Raw genomic sequence first — 23,950 nt, forward strand, 5'->3', positions numbered from 1 at the left:
TTAAAAGCCCTAATATATTTTATCAGGTACAAATTGCTGAGAAACTGTTATTTGTGAGAAAAACAAAAAACTTATCACAAATGCCTGAAAGTCTAGAAAATTAATTTAATAAAATGTAAACCCCGAAACTGCTTCTGTAATTGTGGAAATGTATTATTTATTTATAATTATTTCAATTTTCTGTATTGTTCTGCACTGTTGTATTTGTATGTTGCATTATAAATATAATTTAGAATATTTATACATGTAATTTAATTAATATTGCCACTCCTACTTTCTGTAAATAAAGCAGTTTTTACAGCAGAACTCTGTCACTTTCAAATATTGTAATAAAAATGAAAAAAACACTGATCTTTCAAATTCATTTTCATGTTTATTATCTCATATCATTTGATAAAATTAAAACTTTACAGATCCAATGAATTCAAATATTTGACAGAGACATTAAAACAGTATATTTTTTTTTTTATTCCAATAGTAAATTAACAAAAGCGGTAACAAATGTAAAAAAAACATCAACACAAAAAGTAATAGAAACATGTAATACAGCTAATAGTACAGTTGTAGTGCAAAAGGCATACTAATTATTTAATGAATGTCAAGCCAATCTCTTGTGTTCAGGAAACTGCGTTTCTTTAACAACCGCCCCAAGTCAGTCTTGCCACATGGTCAGTTTTCTGTTTTGTTGATTTAACAAAGCCAAGAAATTCCATCTCAGAAACAGCCTGAATGAAACGAGCACTGTTAAATGTTAAGAACAATACATACAAGAAATGTGTTCATTTATGACAGTCACATGCTTTTACTTTGAACATTACCTCTAAAGAATGCAGGAACAGTCCTTTTTTTAATAGTTAAAAATGTATTAAAGTAAGAACAACACTTTCATAACTAAAACAAGAAAAATGTCAAAAAAGGATACTGTTTAAGGCTGTCAAATTTGCCATACTCCTCAGAATCAGCATCTTGGTCCTCAGCAGCTGACATCACAGTTGCAAATGCCTGGAGATATCAAACAATGACAGGTCCCATTCGCACTGTTAGAACAAGATAACCCACCTCTATGTGTGATGTTGATTTAGCATATTCATACCTCAAGCCAGTCATATAGATTTATGAGTCTTCCACACTCGAGATGAAGCTTGTATACGATGCAGAGGTCTGGAGCCGCACTGGAGATTGTGCCAGCGTTCGTTTTCAGGATTTCATTCTGAAGAAACAACAGAACAAAATGAATACACAGCTATTTTGAAGAATGTTGGAAACCAAGCAAAAAATGGTACCCCACTGACTTTCACTGAATTGTTTTTCAAAATATCTTCACTCATGTTCCACATTAGAAAGAGCCAGGTTTGACATAAAATGAGGATCAGTAAAAGACAATTTTTATTTTTGGATGAACTTTCCCTTTAATTTATGGACTCCGGCAGACTGCCAAAGACAACTCAATCTGTGACTTAAAGTGAAACTCAAAATATTGACGAGTCTGTTGGTCTCAAGGTTATTTATAAGCTAATGTGTTCCAAAACAATGATAAAAGTCACATTTAGAGGATATATGTGTTCAAAATTGAGTCACTCTCCACCACCAATGCAGATTAAAAACTTTGACATCATTCTGCACTTCAATTTCTCATCAGATTAAGTGCAGGGACGAATTAAAGGGCCACTCACACTGACAGGATTTCTGGAGACACTGCTGGGAACATTGGCGATGCAATATTTGAGCTTCACCTACCAATTTACCTACAGTTTTCTGATAAATTTGATGCAGATAAGACATTGATATTAGAGGGAAGTCGATTTATGCTCCATGCCACCCTTAAATGAGGCCCACATGGGCCATCCCAGCCCAAACAGTCCGGACATGCTACTGCCTGTTCTAACAAATTAAATCGCAAGTCAGCTGTGCTGTTAGTTTCTAGTAGGTGTATCTTTGTATCCACTGTATCAGGTGAATTACTGCCTGCATTCACATTTGCTATGTTTACATGCAACCAAATAATCTGTTAGTAATCGGATTGACAGCTTAATCAGACTGAAAAGCCATCATGTAAACACCTAATCAATCCAACGGAGCTCGATCCAAATGAAGTTTCAATCGAATTGGAAGGGGTGGTTTATAACTCTTCTAATCCGATCGAGAAGACATATAAACACTTGATCGGATTGAAAACCGAAACTGGAAAGTACTGCGCATATGCAATGACGTAGCAATGGCGTAATGAAGAAATGACAAAAACTACTTGCCTCACAGACACTAGAAATATCTATGGAAAGCTTGAAATGTCTACTTTTAAGTGAACCAATTCAAATGGAATATAAATATTATCAGATTATGTAATCTGTATGAAACATGCATATAGGTGCGTCCACTGCTGTGGAGATGAGTCAGCATTGTCGACTTAATCTCTGCAGCCGAAAACAGAAAAAAAAAATCATCAATAAATTATTAAAATGGTTTCCTTCCATTTTTTCACGCTACATTCATAATCACTACTTTTGCCGGTATACTGTGGCAAGCTTTATGCGTGAGCTTGAGCGCTGATTAGGCTAGTACGTATTATAGGCAATTAAAGGCTCATTATTATGATTTATATGGTTTAATAATATAAACGCGCAATTAGTCAACTAGAAAAAATGTTTAGTCAAGGGCAGCCCTAACAAAAACTCAATTCCGATTTGAAGCTTGTGACACACAAACGCACACATCAACCCGATCACTTCATTTAGCATTCATGTAAACACTACGTTCAGACTCATCAAATGGAATGAATTAATTCTGACTGAAACAAAAGTTGTGCATGTAAACATAGCCATTGGTAGTTTTTGGGAACATTGCATCAATGTTCCCAAAAATGTGTCCCCAGAAATCCTGTCAGTGTGAGCGACCCTTTAGCTGAATTAATGTTTCTGAAATTCACATTGCATTACCTTTCATTACCATACAGAGAAGCTTTCCAAACCGTGGGCAGCAGAGGTACAGCAGTGGGTTTGTGGTATAGGCCAAATCAAATTAAAATATTCTGTTCTGAAATTTTTTTTATGAGAATATCAGTTTGGAAAAACCTATTATCCACCTACTCCAAAATGCATTGATGGATGCTCAATAAATGAGTATGACAATGCATAATGGGGGAATTGGGGGGGGGGGGGGGGGGGGGGGGGGGGGTTATGCCTTTGAGTTTGGGAAGCTCTGCCATATGTTGTATTGGCTAATGAAAAGGCTGGAAGAAAATTTAGATACTGTCACTTGTAACTTTAATGGAAAACAACTGGCTAGTCAGAATCAGTGGTCAGTTACCTGCAGATAGTGGAAAGGATGACTGAGAGCAGTCTGAATGGATGTGCGAGGGGTGACATTGAGTCTCTGTCGCAGGAGCCCAGAGGAACTGTAGTAGCACACTTCACTGAGTGGCTGGAGCTCTGCTGGAGTCAGGTATTCTCTGAACAGAGACCACAAACTTTTGTGAGATAAGCAAGTAAGTAAGCACATCTTAGTCTCATAGTGTCGTCTCCTTACCTCACAAGGCTGTCAATAAACTCCATCACCTGGCTTCGAAGCACTTCATATGGATTCATTCTCTTTGTTCTTCGGGACTCTTTTTCCAGCAGAGTCTGCACACAGAATCATCTCAAGAGTTCATTTTAAATACACCAATACCATTTTTTCCAAAGCTGAAACTAGGGATGCACCGATACCATTTTTTAAGGACCGAGTACGAGTACCGATACTTTTTCTAGTACTTGCCGATACCGATGCCTATACATTAATTTCTCTGTCTCTGTGGGGGGGGGGGGTGATGTTGCAGTTTTCCAAGCACAATACAGTGAGACTAATGAATGTAGGACAGCTTCTTTATTATTACTCTAATGAAAAAAAGTAATAATTTTTATGTGCTTGTCACAAACTTAAAGAACAAATTTCACAGTGTCCAATAACCTTCAAAGAGCATAATTACCAATATATATAATTGCTCTTATAGAAAAAGAAAATTACAAACAAATTACAAACAATACAACAAATACTATAGATATACAAATTAAATAAACTTGTTTTTCAGATACAGTACGTTTATTTACCATGTATACATTTATTTAACATATTATGTTGTTTTATTAACATTAATGACAAATATAGGCTACGGTCCCTTTGAGACCGATACTGACACATGTCCTGTTTTCACCCAAATGTTTACATCCACTTAAGCCATAACTGACTGTTTATATGTGAGATACTCCACACGATTCGACAACTGTGTGTGCATTTGACCATTCAGGCGCAAGGAGAACTGATCGCGCGCTGCCTGAGAGAACTGGAATCCGATTCCAGGATAGGCGATTTCGCCTATCCCACCTTCACTAATCGATAATGAATTGTGACTGAAAGCATGCAGTTCGCAATGTGTGTGTTGTCATCATTATTTTGAAGTATTTCCACACCCGAGGCTGACATTGTTTCTGTTGCTGCCGCCGGTGTCTCTATGCACGGAAAATTCTGTCAGTTACATCACATAAGGTATCGGTCTTTGGTATCGGGGGTATTTTTACAAGTACAAGTACATGAGCTTGGTGTTGGGCCCGATACTGATACTAGTATCGGTATCGGTGCATCCCTAGCTGAAACCAAAGTACTTGATTCATTGCATGGCCTGAGGACAAGTTCTTGATGTTGCCACGATAAAATTTCAGTAGTCGGTACATATATCAACGATATGTCACACTTCTGGATACAAATTAAAATAAAATAAAAATACACGTTGCTGATTGAGGCCATCTACACAAGACAGGTCAAAGTGAACATTTCAAATGATGAAATGTATGTCAGAAATAATGTGACTTGACGTGTTGTGCTACATCCAGTATGTTGCAGCTAGACGTTGCTTGATGTTGCTAGTATGTTGCTAGACATTTCTGGTTAGTTGATATTCTAGCTAGCTGCATTGTCAGCATATTACAGGTATTGATAAATATCATGATTAGTAATCCAATCTGTGATAGAAAATTAAACATTTTTTGGTATAAGATTAGAAGTATTTTTTAATCAATGAGCTTCTAAAACGTTATTGCATTATTTTTTAATTCTTTAGTTTGTTAGCACATGACAATTTATAATCAGCACAGTTTACTGAGGTCCACACACAGTAAACTTCGCTAGATGGAGATTCCAGGTTGGATTGATTCACCAGAGGTTTGGTTGAGTCTGGAGTAATGTTTTGGGAAACCAATTGAGGATGATGAATTGAGTGATGAGAAGACCAGGAGAAATGTTGTATACAGATTTCAGAAGAGCGATTAGTTCAACAAGAATGTTTCTGGGGTGGCAAAGATTTTGCTGAACCAATTTAGAAAACGAGGACTCAAATAAAAACCATCAAAAAAGAAAAATGGAAAAGACAAAGATAGACCAGGCAAGACTATACATTCATGTCATGGGTTGACCTAAACCTAATCAGACATCATCTTTAGTCAGAGGTGTAACTGTGTTATCCTCCAAAGTCACTCCCTTTTGTCTTAAATCACAAGTTTTAATGCAATAGTGTCTTTTTGTGAATGTGAAACAGGATGGGGAGTCTCCTGATCTTCAATTCAGCTATTACTTTAGTTGGGTTGAACAGAAGTCCATAGTCTTAACCCTGGGAGATGAACCACATTTTTTGTGTTGCTTTTGTGAGTCTGGCTCTATTATGTCAATGTCTAAGGTTGTACATTACTAGGTATTGTTGTTATTTTTCCTTACAAGAGGAGAATAAAAGTTTCAAAAGAAAAAGCATCTTCCTTGAATTCTCAAAGGCTGGAATATACTACACTACATGACTGAAAACACTAGGTATTAGGGGTGTAACGGTACATGTATTCATCCCAGACCACAATACTGTGAAGGTTCAGGATGAATACATGTACAGTCAGATGACAAATGCCACACGCCAATCCAGGAGACGTGTGCGGTAATGCTATGCTGTTTGCTAACCACCACAACAGGAAAAAGTGCAGAAGAAGAACAGATGATCTATGCATAGATATGTTTACGTGTAACCTCTCATCCAGTGTTTCAACCGCAGAAAGACATCAATAAAACAGCTTGAGAATAATATCTCACATAGCATTACATTTACCTCAGGTAAGTCATTTAGTGTCCAAAGCATGTTAGTTCATGAGAGAAATGAACTCTAGAGGGGAGCATTTCACTAAATATATACACTCTATTAGCTTATAGATTCCTTATACTTACTTTACCTGTTAGTAATGTCTTGATTATTTAATGTATGTTTAAATAAATTTGTCATGAAATCAAGTTATGACAGTAACTGTGTAAATTATATTTCAAAAATGTATTGGAGTAGAAAAATAATTTTATAACTAGATTTAGAATTTAAGGCAAAACCATGCAATGTACATTTTTTTTTTTTATGTGAGTGTTGATTATTATATATCTAAAAATGTTGTTAATTGTAACATTTAATATTATAGTAATGTGTAAGAAAGGGCTCCCTGTATATAGTCTACAGCATTAGCTGAGATAGATTTTTTTTTTTATCCTTAAGAAAATATTTAAACAGAGAGACACACAATTTATTCAATAAACTACGGTTTAATATAAAAGGAAGAAAAAAGAATCAATTTTATGTTTAGTTTTCTCACCCTGCTGTACCAAACCCGTACTGAACCGTGACTTCAATACCAAGGTACGTACCGAACCGTCATGTTTGTGTACCGTTACACCCCTACTAGGCATCATATACTAAATGACTGAGGATCACAAATTACCCGACTTCAGTCACTCATGAACTAATGCAGAAACATGCCTTGTTGATATCCTCAAACAAGCAACGAGGACAAAAATCATACATATCGGACTATGTGCCCATCATACAAGACATGATTTTCTGTAAAATCTGTCAAAGTGCAGACTGGCTCTGGCAACTCCTCCAGCCTACAAATCAGGGCAAAAAATGTGTGCAAAAATCTGGGGAAAAGTCGTGTAGTGAATTCCAGTCCACATGTGCTACAGCAGCTGTGTTTACATGGACCCTGATAATCTGGTTGTAATCGGATTAATAGCACAGAATTAAAAAAAAAAAAAAAAAAGTCACACGTAACCGTGTAAATCAGAATTGGCCAAATTTAAATTTCATTCAGATTGTTTTTAAGGGCTGGTTTAAACCCTTTCTAATCCATTCCATAGGACGTTAACACTTGATCAGATTGAAAACTGAAACTGGAAAATTCTGTGGACGTGCAATGACATAAATGGTGTAATGATGCATGATGCACAGAACGAGCTGTTGTCATAAATGACTGTCATTCTAAAACTGTCCTTCCACTCATTATCTGTGAAGTGCTGCAGGACAACAACGTCCCACCAGTCCTTGCTTCAGACTCATCTACAAAAATGGCCATTTTTACTGCTTGATAAATATAAGCAGCATGGCACAAAGCTTCATGTGTTCGTCATCTCCTAATTAGGACCCGAAATAGATAAATATTAAGTCTGCTTTTTTATATAAAAAAAAAAAAAAAAACTATGGTAGGAGAATGGTCAGTATGAGCCTACAGCGGAAATCTCAGTATGTTTATGCAGTGTGCGCATGTAAAAACATCAAGTCTGTGACACAAACACGCACATCAACCCAATCACTTCATTTAGCGTTCATGTAAATGCCATAATCTGAATGATTTCATTCCGATTGAAACAAATGGTGTCCATTTAAATGTAGCTAGTGTTTATAAACACAAACCAGCGCCAACATTAGTGCTTCAGACAGTCAAATAGACTGAAGTTTGGGAAGGTTAGTAGTAAGACATTACAGTAATGTTATATTTACTTTTTACTTCAAAATTATGATCCAAAGCAAGATCATGCTGTATGAACGCCTCCGATTACAAAATCTGTCTTATAACAGCAGTTGAGAATGAATTTAAACCATCAACTTTATACACAGAAAGGCATATCACTGTTCGGAAGTGCAATTTGTGAATAATGCATTCTCTATAAGCTGTAAATGGTTGTCTTATTTTAAAACGTACACACTCATTTCATCCATGTAAAACATGTTAAACAAATTCCAGTTTAGTTCAATAAGACAACAAATACCTTTTGAAGCTGAAAGAGATCTGTTTTTCTGTTCTTCTCTAAGATGACACCATCCCCAGAGGATTCTTCTGAAGTGACACCTGACAGGCAAAGCAATGCATTACTAAAGGTATTAATTGTGCATCTGATTCCATTTTTAATACACACAAATGTTTGCAAATGATTGTAAATTATAAACAACTCAGGCTGGCTTATTGCCACGCAAACTCTAAACTAATCAATTACAGTATAACAGAAGAGCTCCTTTTAAAAATATTATATATCTTTAAGATCTCGAGGAAATAAAAGTGCATTATTTTCATGGCCTGTTACTGCAATAAAAACAACCCAAGTTATTTTACACTCTATGGTTAAAAAAGAAAAAAAAAAATCTTGCACAATTAACTCCAAAATACAACATATCTATTTGTTGGTTGCATTTTTTGAGTTGTCTATGGATCTTGATATGGATCAATATTTTTGAATAGCATTTCAAACGTTGCTCTGGTCATTCTGAAAAGATTGGCATTAAAATGATTCACTACATTTACCGACACGCTTTTGTTACCAGACATAGGGCAGTTTGTTCTCTTGAACACACCTAATGGAAATGCAAATAGTTTGTGATATTCTGATTTTTCCTATAAAATACATTTGGAGCTTGGATGGAAAAAACACATACTGACTTACCCTCCAGCGCTTCCAATCTGCCAATAAAATCTTCCACTTGTTGCAGCACTTTCTGCATTCTTTTGGTATTGGCAGATTTAAGAATTTCAGCACACTTCTCTAAAGCTGCAACGAGCTCATCTTTTGCTAAAATCCTGCGGAAAAATAATCAAGAGACAATGAAACCGGAGCAATTCCTCCAATAAATATGGGAACCACTGAATCAGAAAACTAAAAACAACAAAATACATGCATATCAGGTGTAAACTGAAAAAAACAAATGTGACATTTTTGGGGGCATTTAAACTTGGTCACTTCAATGCCTCTTGACTGATCGGATTGCTCAGTCATGTGACCAGCTAAAGACAAAAAAAAACAAAATAATAATAATAAAAAATAAAAAAAAAATTATATATATATATATATATATAAAATGAGGAAAACCTGACCATGCACAATACCCTCCCCACAACATCCCCAGCATTTTTTATTATTAAAAAAAAATTTGATAAAATTAAAGATATATATTGTATTGCAATAAGATATTATTGTACTGTAAAATAAAATAAAAATAATTAACATGATAATAATATAATATATTGTAATACAATATGTTACAATTAAATGTTACAGTTATTATCATTATTTAGTTTTTATTACTCTACAAGAGTGTTTAAATCCAGAGAAATAAGCAATTTTAAGGACACGGATGCAGGCGCAGATTACTTTACTCCCTGAACAAGTGCGCACTCGAGTTTTGCAACCAAATTCATACCACCTCCAACAGGTAGTCTCAGGTTCAGTACCCCGGTGCATTCCAGGGTCTGCTCCAGGGTCCGCATGACTGCTTTCACATTACCAATTTTTCACATGAACCGTGCCCTGTTTCAAACTAAACTGCCAGTGTGAAAGAACCCGAAGTTGCTTCATCCATGTGTCTGATCCATGATTCCTCACTTACATGTGGATTGTGTGGAGCTCCCAAACTTCTGTATGTTGTTGTAGTCTTGTTTGTGAGAAGTAAAACCTAAACAAGCCTAAACATGTTTACAATTGCCCTATTGTGTTAATCTACAGTAACTCCTGTGGTTGCTTGAGTAAACAGATCTCAACTCTCGAGGCTTATCAAACCTGTCCTGGGGACCCCGCATCACTGCACATTTACTACGTCTCCCTCATCGGACAGACCCAAATCAAGTCTTGCAATCTCTCCTAATGAAATGAAGAACTGAATCAGGTGTGTCTGATGAGGGAGACATCCAAAACGTGCAGTGGTGGGGGGTCCTCAAGACGGGTCTAAGAAGCACCGTCTTAGGCCGCATTTACATTACATGGTTCAAGTGACCCAATTCAAGTTTTTTCATCCCATGTGGCACAGATCGGATATGACCCATGAACATGTAAGCAGGAATATTAAGCAGGATGTTCTCAAATCAGTTTCAGGCCTCATTCATTTGTGGAAATAAATCTGATATGAATCGGATATGTCTGCCATCTAAGTGGACAGATCGGATATTCCTGTCAATGCGAGTCATACATCATTGAAAAAGCAACGGTGGCAAATGACGTCAGCTCAGGTGGACAACAACAGCGATCGCATGGAGAAAAACAAACAAACAAGAAAAACACTCAGACTCTGATTTTGTTTAATCTTCAGACTATAATACTATCCAAAATAAAAATAATATAACTAAAAAGACAAAAGGTAATTTCTGACAGGTTAGTAGACTGGGTTACCTCAATAGTTGCATGGCTGAGTCATATTCCTCCGTCTCCCACAGATTCTTCTCAATGCAGGACACGTGAAGTTCTCGTATCTATAAGAACAGTAACAGTAACATGTGATGAACTTTATTTAGTTCTTAATTCTGCTGAAAAATAAATAAAAATCAAACTAAAAAAAGTCATTTTATGTTTAATAAAAAGTTATTCAAAGTCACATTAAATTATGTTTAATTTTAAGTCCCATTTCGATGCTATTATTTTGTTTCACTCCAGGATAGCCATGAAACAGGACCAACAAAAATCGTTAGACAGGTTTTACAATTTAAATCTAATAGTAACAGTGTAAGAATTTCTGCTAAAAAAAAAGCAGCAGAGATTTGTAAATAGCGATGAAGCGACACAACTGACACTGGTAGGTCACATGATAACGACAACATGACGGACGTAGTATATCTAGGGCCGTATTCACAAAACATTTTATCTTACCACTCAGTTTTTTCATAAAGAGCAGTAAAAGTTCATCTCAGCAGCTTTGTGAATAGATTTTAAGAGGAAACTCTTACCCAAGGAATAGAGAGAAGTCTTAAGCTAGGAGTAAGGGCAGGATTGACCTCGTTGCTATATGGATGATGTCAACACGCAATTGTAAGTGCATTTATTGCATTTTATAAAGAAAAGGTTCAGCACCCAAGGATCTATCGCAATTGCCTCAGTAGGTACACTGTCTTTGGACAGACAGCTGAGGAGGATCTCTGGCAACAACCATTTTAGGATTGTTTGTGATTTGGTCTTAGTGACTCAGGACTCCTCTTGACTACTCCTAACTTTTAAGAGCTTTAGGAGCTGGTTTTAATGCTAAAATGCTTTGTGAAATACTCTTAGAGCAAACATTCAGGATTCCTAAATTTAGGACTGACACGCCCATCGTTTTTAAGAGTTTCTCCTAAATCGGCAAGTTAGGAGCTACTTTTAGCCTTAAGATGTTTTGTGAATACGGCCCCTGGATTAGACTCAAACTATACAATCTACAATGTGCTCCAAAAAAGAAAAGATGACCATGTTGTCTTTTAAGTAAATGATTACTCAGTACTTAAACCAAATGAAGTGATCGCGTAATATTAATTAATAACATGCACTTACTATTAAGTTAGGGTTTGGTTTAAGGTTAGATCCATGTAAATATGCATAATTAACAGTTATTACTATTAAGCACATGTAATGTGTACTAAGGACAAAAAAAAAGTGTTGTTAAAAGGTCTACTTACGTGCTTCCCGAGAGGAAACTTAGGCAGTGATGATGTCAAAGAGTGCAGACACCGAAGAACTGGATAGTAATTTTTGTGGTATTTATGGAGGTTTTTCAGTAATTTTTGACATACATCCTAAAAAGACATAAATCACAAAAGAAGATTTGTTTATTGCTAACATGCAAATATTTTACTATTTCCAATGGGGCTGCCCCCTAATAGTCAACTAACTAGTAGTTGACGAGAAGAGGCTTAACTGACCAAAATTTTATTAGTGGCAGGAAAAAAAAAAGAAAAAAAACAGTAAGTGGCGAAGTCATAATGAAACCAAACGGTGCGATTTCTGCCGTCTTTCTGTGAACTTGAGCGAGGCAAAAAGAACCGCAACTCCATGTTAACTTGCCTCACATGTATAAAAATATATCTATAGTAAGCGAAATGTCTACTTTTAAATGAACCAATTCATCTGGAAAACAAATATTCTCAGGTTATGTAATCCGTATGAAACGTGCATATAGGCGCTTCCACTGCTGCGGAGATGACGAGTCAGCATCGCCAACTTCATCACTGCAGCCGAAAATACAGAAAACACTAGATTATCAATTAATTATTAAAATGTTAAAGCAGTCTCCTTGCTGTTTTTCCCTGATGCATTCATAATCATTACTTCTGCCGGTGCGCTGTGGCAAGCTTTATGCATCCACTTGAGCGCTGATTAGGCTATAGGCAGTAAAGGCTCTTTATTATGATTTATGGTTTATTAATAAATGTGCAATTAGTCGACTAATCATTTAAAATGAAGGACTTAAATGAATTAGATTATTTAAATCACTTAAAATAAAGGACCAGAAAAAATTTGTCAAGTGCAGCCCTAATTTCCAATTTGCATTATTTAATATAAAAAAAAAAAAAAAAAAATTATTATTTGTAAATTTGTACTTTTGTTGTACTTTTGTTTTACAATGAGATGTTATATAGCAGGCATGTGATCGGTAATAACATTACATTACAATATAATACAATACAATACAATACACACTACTGGTCAAAAGTCTGGGATTGGTAAGTTTTTTTGTAATGTTTTTAAAAGAAGTCTCTGCTCACCAAGGCTATATTTATTTGATGCAAAATACAGTAAAAACGGTAATATTGTTTTACAATTTTTTTTTTTTTTTTTTTCATAATAGGTCTCGTTTAAGCCCAAAGCATACTTTGCTTGCCCGAATTCCACACAAGTTCTTCTTTCAAACTTTGGCCATTTGACAATTTCTTCAGTGGTGTTAGTGGTGGGAATACGTTTACAAACATATACCAGGCATGAGTTTGTGTATTTCTTTGATTTGTGGTGCATCATTTAATAGACTGTTGAAACTGTCAACCTGACTCACAAAACAACGACTACACAAGAACTTATTACACTCTGCAGCATGTAACAGAAATAAAGAAGAGACACAATTCAGTCAACTACATGGATTATAGTGGGAGAAAAATAATAAAAAGTAGTAGTAGTTACCTTGACATGTTCATCACTGGTAAGGAGCTGCACCTGCTCCTGGGGCTCCTGAGTCTCCACAAACCTACAGAGACATGTGTTTGTGTGGTTACAGAACTGTTGTTGCAGCACTTTACTGGAGTGAACATTTCTGTGTGTACCTCATGAATGAGGGCAGATGACGGATTTTTTCCACATTTTGTTGGCTCAACGTCTTGGCACAAAGCAAAGCCTCTTTCTTCTGACAGCAAAGCACACTGAGAGGCTGGCTATTAAAATGTTCTAACAAGGAGAACTGCAAGACAAAAGGTTTAAATGCAGTGCTTGCAACATATCCATATTCCTGAAGTATTCTCCAATCCCACATTATTAATAATTAGTGGTTCAACGGATCACAAAACTCACGGTTCGGATCATATCACGGTTATTAAGTCACGGATCGGATCATTTTTCAGATCAGCAAAAAATAAATAAACAAAAAAATATATAAAAAATTGGGGGGTAACTTTGCATTTATTTGTATTTGCACTTTAACTACTCCGATACCACAGCAGAAACTACTAGCCTAACTAATACATTAAAAGGTAAGTGAACAGACTGTAAAAAGAACAAAAACTACACCAATTACAAGCATAGATAAATACAAAGTAAAGTTACAAATAAAGTATAAGGTCTAACTGTAGTATTAATTTTCATGTACAGAAATGTAATAAATGTAAAATGACACTGTTCACTGTATAAACTTAATATAGATTAATCTTTGCAAGTGCATTGAGGACGCGAAAGAGAAATCAATTTGGAGTTCAAGAGCTATCTGAAACGCGCCTCTCTCTCTCTCTGTGTGTGTGAGCGTGAGCCTTATATGTATGTGCGTCTGTGCGCACCGATAACAGTGTGGCGTGCGATACCGAATTAAATCCTCTTTTGCCTCTTCTAGCGCTGGAATAGTTTTATATCTATTTAATGTGTAAACTAGCAAGACAAAACACGAGCAAATGATAATTTTTCACTCTATCGCAGTTAAACTTGCAATTGATCCGCGAATCACATGCGTGCCGAACCGTGGTGCTTGGTCCGTACGGATCATGGATCAACAACGATCCGTTTAACCACTATTAATAATAATAATGTTTTAGATGCTGTAGTAAAATATGCAATCATGGAGCACAAGGTATTCCCAGGACTGACATTTACATGGATGTATAATAAATATAAAAGCAAATGGTATAAAACTGTTTGGCTGGCTTGCGCTGATAAATCTTTTTTTTTTTTTTTTTTTTTTTAAATAGTTTCTGAGTGAATCATATAAATGCCATATTCATAAACATCATTCCAATATTAAAATGTTTTTTAATGAGCTATGGAAACAACTAAATTATGACGAACAACAATGTAATTTTATTGTAAACAACTGTATAAGAATGATGAGTCTTTTATTATACGCACTCTTGACAGTTCTGAAAAGATCACCTTGCAATTCAATTTTGATGTGGGATGTAGTTTTGTAAAAACATTTTCATTGAGGAGTGCTCGATCTTCATACACGTCTGTGTCGCAAGTGTGGTTATGTGATGTCGTCGTTATGAAACTAGGGAAGGCAAATGAATTGTAGTTCCTAATATTAATTTGATAATACTAGCCTGATAATAAAAATAATAATAACAATAAAAAAAAATGTATAATAATAATAGTTGTTGCAATACTGCTTGCTATCTTTATACTTTAGCTGGGATAGTGTGAGACAAAAAAGGCATTGTGACAAACCTACTATATTAGTATTACATTTTTCATTCACAGTTACAAATAAACAAGAATTTGCCGTTAGTGCCCAAGCATCAGAAATTGATGAAATTTAGCATGTTTCCTCAATTTCCTGTTGTGCACATGTATCAGGTTTATTCAGTTTGGACTTTGTTCAGCAGATATAGGTTATTTAATTGTCTTATATCTTCACAACACATGGACCTGTAATAATGAAAGAAGTGTGCTTCAATAACAGAAAACAGCAAAATTAGAGAAGTAAAGTTCATTGGGACAAACTCTGACTGCTAACATGAATAACATGTTGCTAGTATGTTTTAACACATTGCTAGCATAAATGAACATGCTTCTAGAATTTTACCATTGCTGGCGTAATTTTAACGTTAGCATGAATTAACATGTTGCTAACATGACTTAGCATGTTGCTAGCATGTTTTAGCATTTGTTAATATGAATTAACGTTACAAACATAATTTAACATGTTGCTTGTATTTTTAACATGTTTGCATTCTTAGCATGTTTTAACACTAACATGAATTAACATGTTGCTAACATGTTAACATGTTACTAACATGAATTAACATGTTGCTAATGTGTTTTAACATGCTGCTAACATGAATTAGCATGTTGCTAGCATGTTTTAACATGTTACTAACAATAATAAACATGTTGCTGGCATGATTTAGCATGTTGTTTGCATGAATTAACATGGTAGCATGAATTGGCATGTTTTAACACATTGCTAACATTTATTAGCATTTCAATGTTTGTATGTTTTAACATGGCAACATCTTAACATGCTGCTAACATGAATTAACATGTTGCTAACATGTTTTAACATGTAAGTTGATAGTGTGAATTTGCACGTTGCTAGCGTGTTTTAATACGTTGATAGCATGAATTAACATGTTGCTAACTAATCGTTAAACAGATCATTGTTGATCTGTGATCCGTATGGACCAAGCCCCACGGACCAATTGCAAGTTTAACTGCAATATAGTGAAAGGTTATCATTTGCACGTGTTTTGTCTTGCTAATTTACACATTAAATAGATATAAAACCATTCTAACGCTAGAAGAGGCAAAAGAGGATTTAATTCGGTATCGCACGCCGCGCTGTTATCGGTGCACACAGACGCACATACAAGGTTCACGCGCACACAGAGAGAGAGAGGCGCGTTTCAGATAGCTTGCAAACTTCAAATTGATTTCTCTTTCGCGTCCTCAGTGCACTTGGATGGACACATACACGCGTGTCATCAGTCAAAATACCCCTCTCGGCAAGTATTCTTGTAAACACATTCGGTTATGTCGTTAAGTGAACGAGGTGAGAATTCGGATGTGTATCTATCGGATGTGTGCGTGCATGGGGTCTTACTCTTAAAGTGACAGCAACCTATAAATACCTGCTGTTGTCTGTCGTGTAAATCAAACAACAAAACACAGCTTTAACAAAGATTAATCTATATTAAATTTATACAGTGAACAGTGTCATTTTACATTTAATTACTACATTTCTGTACACGAAAATTAATACTACAGTTAGACTTTACTTCATTTGTAAGTTTGTTGTATTTATCTATGCTTGTAATTGGTGCACAGTTTTGTTCTTTTTACAGTCTGTTCACTTGCCTTTAATAATGTATTAGTTAGGCTAGTAGTTTCTGCTGTGGTATCGGAGTAGTTAAAGTGGGCTTAGTAATAAATGCAAAGTTACCCCCCACCCCCCAATTTTTTTTCGTGCTGATCCAATAAATGATCCGATCCGTGACTTAATAACCATGATATGATTCGAACCGTGAGTTTTGTGATCCGTTGAACCACTATTGCTAACATGTTGTCCTAGGATAGTCATTAAGTTTTGCTACTGATGGACAGCCTAAATCCTCTATAATTCTTACTGTATAAAAGTTTTGACCCCCTCAATTAAAGTCTATGGGACTTTTTTGTAGTTTTGATCATCCGTTTAAACAAAAATCTTAAGTTGGATCAGTTAGAAAAGATACAGAACAGTCTGAAGGTCTGAGCCGAGTTTGGTGGTTTTAGCTTGAAAGCCCTAGGAGGAAATACTGTTTAAATTTAGTCTCAGAAGACGATGAAGAGAGCTTAAATAGTAGATCAGAATGTTGTCAAGCCAATAAGTAGCACTACTGTCACCGATATTTGTTTCTCAATAACATTATATTCCAACACATGACCAACAAAGAAACCATACACATGCAACAATGAAATGCCATTTGAAAGACACATGTGTCAGCTCACCTGTAGGCCTTTAACAAAATTTTGAACAGAGAAGTCATGGTAGAGGAAGATGCCAACCAGCACCTGAATCACTCTACTGCTCAGCTTGAATGGAAACTGAGAGCTCAGAATTAGCTGTATTAATATAAAAAAAAAAAAAAAAAAAAAAATGAAATCAGAAGAACATAATTAGGAAATTATTGAAGTACTAAAATTTTAACTTCCATTACAAATCACAGCGGTTACTTACCTTGTCAAAAACAGAGGCTAAATGCTGCGTACAGGAGAGAGACTGAAAGACCTCAATACAGAGCAGAGACGACACAGAGTGGGGAAGCCTGTGCTGGATAGCGCTGGGAGACGTGGCAATGCCGAAAATAAAGATGAACGGAAGCTCCTGGGTGTATCGACTGTTAGCAAGGTGAAAAAAGATTAGGGATTCTCAGATCATGACTATACACAACAGCTTTTCAATTTAAGGTATAAAACAATATTAACATTTCCTGCAAATAATAGTGCTTTCAAAAAAAACTTAATCTCAGGTGTTAGATTTAGGTTCTGTCTAAATGAAATGCTTGAGTTTTGCTGTAGCCATAGATTTTTTGGGTCACACTAGAGATTAGGGTCCAATTCTCACTATTAGAGCTGCACGATTTTGGATAAACTGAGAATTACAATATTTTTTGGTTTCAAATAGAGATCACACAACTAAACAAAATAACATTTACTAGAGGTTCTGACAAAATATTACTGCAGTTTATTTAATTATTATGAATGATTTTTTTAATCTGTTTGAATGAATGATTCAATGACTCACATTATTGAATGAATCAGTGTTTTTAAACAAATCTTTTGAATGAATGATTCAATGACATACATTTTTAATAGTCACTTATGTAATCGATACAATCGTTATTTGAAGAGCCAAGTTACTTTATATTGATCGCTACCGTAGACATCAGTGTTTATATCCAAAATATAAACTTTTATCTCAGTACTTCTGTGATTATTTGAATATTTGTAACAGAAATAATGATACTGTGTGGTTGAAAAGACTGTTTGTAAAGCTGTTTCATGTCTATACTGTACATGACACTGGCTCTGGATCAGCAGCAGCACAAACACAGATTTTAATGTTCCAGTATAATTTTGTCAAAGGTTAAAAAAACAAGTGAATCATTGTACTTTAGGAATAAGATCGCATGGATGTCTTTGAATCGAAATCGCAATCTTTTAATGATTAATTGTGCATCTCTACTCACTATGAACTATTATCTACAACTTTTTCCTCAAACTCCTATTTACTGCTTATTACTAGTAAGGTTATTGAGGTGATAGTTGTTAAATTTAGGCATCGGGTAGGATTAAGATATGTAGAATATGGTCATGTAGAATAAGGCATTAATATGTGCTTTATAAGTACTAATAAACAGCCAATATCCTAGTAATATGCATGCTAATAAGCAACTAGTTCATAGTGAAAATTGGACTGAAAATTGGACCCTAAACTGAAGTGTTACTGATTTTTGTCGACCATTCTCAATGGGAAACTTTCAACCAACACCGTCAACACAACATGCTGCATATGTATGTACACTGGACTGTCAAAATGTATTTATATATTTAAAAAAATAATAATTTGTGGCTTTTTAAAAACGCAAAACGTGCACCTGTGAGCTGAAACCACTTTGTAAAGACTACAGTGATAAAAGCTTTGCTGATTATAATTGAAGCATTTTACTTCATGATGCTAATGTTAAATGTCCATGTACAGAGGGTGTAAGAATCTACAAAAGTTTCTGTAAAATAAGCAGTCTGAGCTGAATTAACCCTGCAAGCACTGTAACATTATTATTCCATCACACTTCTTTCACTTGACAAATCCCACCTGCAGATAAGGATAAAATCCTGTAAAACTTGTGGGCTGAACGCCTCAAAGTCTTTGAAGATCACAACAACAGGCAAACTCCGAGGCAAGTCATTATTTTTCAAGTTTTCTTTCCTTTTCGGAGAAACGTGGGTGCATTTCTGCAAAAGACCAATTATAGTAGTTTAAAGTAGTTCAACACATCAACAACAGGACAGAATTTCTTTCAAACTTCTACTAGAACTTACCAAACTCGTTTACAAATTTTAAATCCAAACCAAGCATTCTAATATTGCTGCTACAATCACTTACAGTACTTCTCAAGCAACAGAAACTTACAAAAATCCACAAAAGAAACAACCAATGGAATGAGGCCTTTTCAGCAAGCAGCGCTGCAAAATCTATTCTTTCAGAATATACACATCTTTTTATTGTAGTTAAGCATAGTTTATCTTCTCTTGTCTTCTCCTACCTTGGCAGCAGTCTTGTACCACTGACACAGAGCACTAATAGTACACTGTGTCCTGTGAAGCACAGCTGTATCATCCTCCTGTTCTTCGTCCACAGACACTCCTTTTCCCATCAGCTGCTCTAGAACCTTCTGGATCAAGTGCTTCACAGCTGTCAGAAAATGACAAGGATTATTGTTGAACCTAGTGTCATTACATCTTGATGACAACATGCAAATGCAATTTATACGCTAGATGAGGCTATGCATAAATCATTGTGATCTCGATATATGGTTATTTTGAGTAGATGGTAGATTGAGTAGATTTGAGATTTGATTTGAAAACATTTATTTGTTTATTTTAATGACATGGAGAAAAAAAAAACTGCTGCAAAAACCCAAAGTGAATCCTGTAATCAACACTTTGCATGTTTGAAAACCTCAACCTTTATTAAAAGTAGTGCACATGTACTTGTAGGAGAGTTTCATACATACCTGCACATTCTTTGGCATGAACAGACACTACAAACGGGGTGACAGAATCCTGAAGGAGATTACACAGACTTCGAAATGTCATGGCATGATCCGGCACATTTACCCCTAGATGACAATAAAAGGTGTTACTATTTTAATGCCTAAAATAGGTGGAGCTAGGAGTGGAGCTATAGGGGCAAAAAAAAAACACTCAAAAGTAGATCCACATGCGCTTTGGGGAAAGAAAGAAAAAAAAACGTCACACACTGCATTTCCTTTCAGCATTCAAGGAAAAAAATATAAATGTCAAAGAGTGACGGAAAACAATTCCAGTAAAGAAACTGGATGGGCCCAGAAGACACACACAAGACAGACGAGTGAGCTATTATTTAAATAGGTCTCAAGGCTTGTTTGTCAATGGTATTGATGCCCTAAATATGCAAATTAGAACATTAAATGCATAGTTCGGTATATTTACCCAAAACTGAAGAGAAAGAATACTTTTTGTGTGCAAAAACAAAAAAATAATGACTTTATTCAAAGTATTCTTGTCACTTCGTAACATTAAGGTTGAACCACTGCAGTCACATGGACTATTTTAACAATGTCTTTAGTACCTTTCTGGGCCTTGACAGTGGTAATTAAATTGTTGTCTATGGAGGAGTCATATACCTCTCGGATTTCATCAAAAATATCTTAATTTGTGTTCTGAAGATGAACGAAGGTCTTACAGGTGTGGAACGACATGAGAGTGAATAATTAATGACATTTTTATTTTTGGGTGAACTAACCCTTTAAGAACATTAAATTAGACAAACATGTATATCACATAAAATATTAATTATGAGTAAAGACTGTACAAATTAAGAAAAATAATGTTCGTATTACTTTCATGCACTTATTTTACTTTCTGAAACAATCTCCAAATATTAGATCAAATCGAAGTTGTTCAAATAAAGGTAAATTGATTATTACAAAAATAACTGGTTTGATCATCCAAAACAAGGTCGTATCTTTCGGGTTTGAGTGCAATGATCGAACATCATTATATTCCAGACAGAAATGGGACATCAATCATAATAAACCCTGATTTATTATGGCCAAATAAAATGAGTTTCCCACTTGACACACTACTACAACAATTTACTGCTGCTCTGTCTTTTTAAAATGGTAGAACTACAACCAAAGCCAATGATTTAGACACTCTTCAATGAGGGTAAGAATAAGAGCATAAGTTACCCAGCATCAGAGCAGCTGTGGGGATTTCACTGGATCTCTGTCTCCACACCTCAGAGGAGCTCCCGAGCTCATGCTTCTTAATAAACTCGACAAGACTGTCAAGTACATGTTTATTCAACTGTTCTTGTATCACCTGTGAAAAATATACATTTATTAAGAAACAAAAATAGACGAATTAATGAATGAATGAGACCATTCAAACGTTAGCAAGCGCATTTGTGGAAATATATCTACCTCTGTGTTCATCTGAACCGTTTCCCATAATTTCTGACAGATCCTAAAGCGATCGCTGCCGTTATCGTCACAACCATCCATCAAATATCCACCTATATAGAAAACACATAAATAAAACTGGCAATGGCTAATGGATAAGTGTTTGTAAGGTGACAGGGAAGCATCGCATTATCATTACTCACCAACTCCGACATGTCGCTTCCTCTTTTTAGAGGTTGACTTAAAAACAAAACATCCCTGAAAAACATCATCTATAAGTCTTGATATGCATCACAGTCATTATTCTCAATAAATATGATTAATTCAGCAACAGTGGGAGGATAAACACATGTGTGCTCAATATTACCTTAGACACTGATGAAGTTATTTGAGTTTCGCTCATTTCTGCTCTTCAAAAATCAGTAATGGACCAACTTCAATAACACAGCGCTCCACGCGTTTATTCTGCCGCTCTTCCTCTTCTTCGTATAATTCTATGAGGGTCACTAAACCATCGTTTGGAGTTTTACTGCCACCAACTGTACTGGAGAAGCGCTTATGCATACAGCCATGTACAAACATGACACTAGAACTACAAATATGGCTAAAAACTCTGGAGCAGGACCCGCCTGTTTTTACTGCATTTGAAGTATCTGGTGTATAAATAACTAGATTACCAGATTCATTTATTTATTTATTTGACTGTTTATTTAAACTATATAACATAAAATAACATGTTTTGCATTTTTGCAGCCCTGACGAACCCCTCACTTATTTACCTTTAAAGAAGGTAGCTCTCATGTTTGCCTTGTCTAGTTGTCATATTGAAATATGAAGTATATTCCACAAGTTATTGTTCTCAGTCAAGTCAAGATCTTAATTCATGTTTAGGTTTTTGTTTTATGTAAAGCTCAAGTTTGTAGTTCATTTTTCACATTTTTAGATTATCATCTTTGTAAACTGCACCTGGGTCCTCTACACCAGTGTTCTGGAGTTCTGGAAAAGAAAGAGACCCCAAACCCCAAACCTCCAACCATAACCCAATGGATTCAGAAAATGAAAAAGTCTACATAATGGAAAGAATGACTGGATGCCTATAAATTATGCATACAATTTTCCTGCCAAGATGGAGGTTTATTACACTATATATACAGTAGATAAAGAAGGGTTGTAGTGATTGGGAATACAAGTGTATCAGAGAGGCTGATAAAGTTATGTCACTTGCTCCTGTTATCTGTTTTCAAATGTCCCTCCCACAATGAACTGATGATGTGCTTTTGTTTTGTTTTTGTTTTTTTTAAGAAAATCAGCTAAAATGTTGCAGGGATGTTATAGAACAATCAAAGTATTTTAAAAAGCATAAACAACATGTGCAAGAGATTTTGATAAATATGAGTGGTGATGTTTTGCAAAGCAAATACATAGACATGTTGCCGGAAATTGAGTAATCAGTGTCTCAATATGTAGTGAGCCAATCCTTTACCAGTGTGTTTAAATGGTGGGGACTTTTCAGCGACTTAACAGTGCGGGTTAATTATGCCAGTAGGTGGCGACAAGGGACTGTCTTAATAAATGAGTCAGAATAGACCAGCGGTGTCCAAACCTGCTCGTGGAGGGCCACTGTCCAACCCTTGTTAAGCCCGGGACACAATATGCTGTTGTCAAAGAACTAGCAGCGGTGAAAGCTGACTGTGTTGTCGCCTCTCGTCGGCTGCGTCTCGGCCAAAAAGCTGCGCTTGAACGCACCAAAAGGACTAAAGACGACTATCAACTAGCATATGCGTTCTGCGCCTGCGTATAAGGAAACATCTGTCTATATCAGCAGGTATCAAAAGCCTTTCATTATTCAAAAAGGGAAATCGAAACTAGGACTGCAGATATACAAACCGTAAACATGCAGCACTTGCTTACCATTTTGAATATCAATCACGTTGATCACTTTCTTCATTCCTTTCGGCTCGTTATTATGAAAGTATTTGTGCATTCGAATGCTCAGATAAGATGACATAAAATTAAAACAGCCTTCTGTCTGTACAGTCGTCTTTGCTCGCTTTAATCGCTTTCACTTTTATTCTTGTGCACTGACTTGTTTGCTAAGCTGAACAGCCAATCAGAGTTCTCGCTCTCACAAACGGCCCGACGGCAATTCAACACGCTGAATCGGCCCAAAAACCCAGACAACGTCCAACTAGAGCCAACAGTGCAGAATACATGGAAAAAACTAAGCCGACCGGCGCTCAAAAACGGCCCAACATTGCCTGACGGCCGTCCATTGGCTTGGTGTTTAAACACACCTAAAACAAGCTAATTAAGGGTATGTTTACATGGATTCACGAAAATGATAAAAACGCTGTATTCTGCTGCCAGGCCAGTAGATGGCGATGTCACTTTGTAAATAAAAAACTATGCACCTATAAACCTTATTCGCCAGAGAAACAAGCGCGCCGCCATCTTTATAATATTGTCTTTGAACTTCCGTTTTTGCGGTAGCTCTGTATATT

At 35.8% G+C, this 23,950-nt stretch overlaps 1 protein-coding gene across 1 annotated transcript; it reads right to left on the bottom strand.

The window, feature by feature from the left end:
* Positions 1 to 353: 353 nt before the first annotated feature.
* orc3 (origin recognition complex, subunit 3) lies at positions 354 to 21,977 on the bottom strand. Its single transcript, XM_051868121.1, has 20 exons — positions 21,817 to 21,977; positions 21,653 to 21,707; positions 21,471 to 21,562; positions 21,237 to 21,369; positions 20,019 to 20,123; positions 19,548 to 19,696; positions 19,097 to 19,236; positions 17,459 to 17,618; positions 17,230 to 17,343; positions 13,368 to 13,501; positions 13,228 to 13,291; positions 11,733 to 11,849; positions 10,480 to 10,559; positions 8,764 to 8,897; positions 8,095 to 8,174; positions 3,523 to 3,617; positions 3,304 to 3,445; positions 1,094 to 1,210; positions 923 to 1,002; positions 354 to 741 (listed from the first exon to the last, which is right to left on the bottom strand). Exons 1-20 carry the CDS (start codon positions 21,850 to 21,852, stop codon positions 636 to 638), a joined length of 2,133 nt encoding a protein of 710 aa, XP_051724081.1. The 5' UTR covers positions 21,853 to 21,977; the 3' UTR covers positions 354 to 635.
* Between the last annotated feature and the right edge of the window lie 1,973 nt (positions 21,978 to 23,950).

Source organism: Ctenopharyngodon idella, chromosome 17, assembly GCF_019924925.1.
Source record: "Ctenopharyngodon idella isolate HZGC_01 chromosome 17, HZGC01, whole genome shotgun sequence".
NCBI lineage: Eukaryota > Metazoa > Chordata > Actinopteri > Cypriniformes > Xenocyprididae > Ctenopharyngodon > Ctenopharyngodon idella.

What these genes read in the sequence shown, in the direction of transcription:
- orc3 (XM_051868121.1), bottom strand. Translation starts at nt 21,852, where the DNA reads ATGAGCGAAACTCAAATAACTTCATCAGTGTCTAAG. An exon ending in TAACTTCATCAGTGTCTAAG is followed by an intron (nt 21,708 to 21,816) that starts GTAATATTGAGC and finishes GATGTTTTTCAG; the next exon opens with GGATGTTTTGTTTTTAAGTC. An exon ending in TCAGCCATGCAACTATTGAG is followed by an intron (nt 8,898 to 10,479) that starts GTAACCCAGTCT and finishes ATTTTTCCGCAG; the next exon opens with GATTTTAGCAAAAGATGAGC.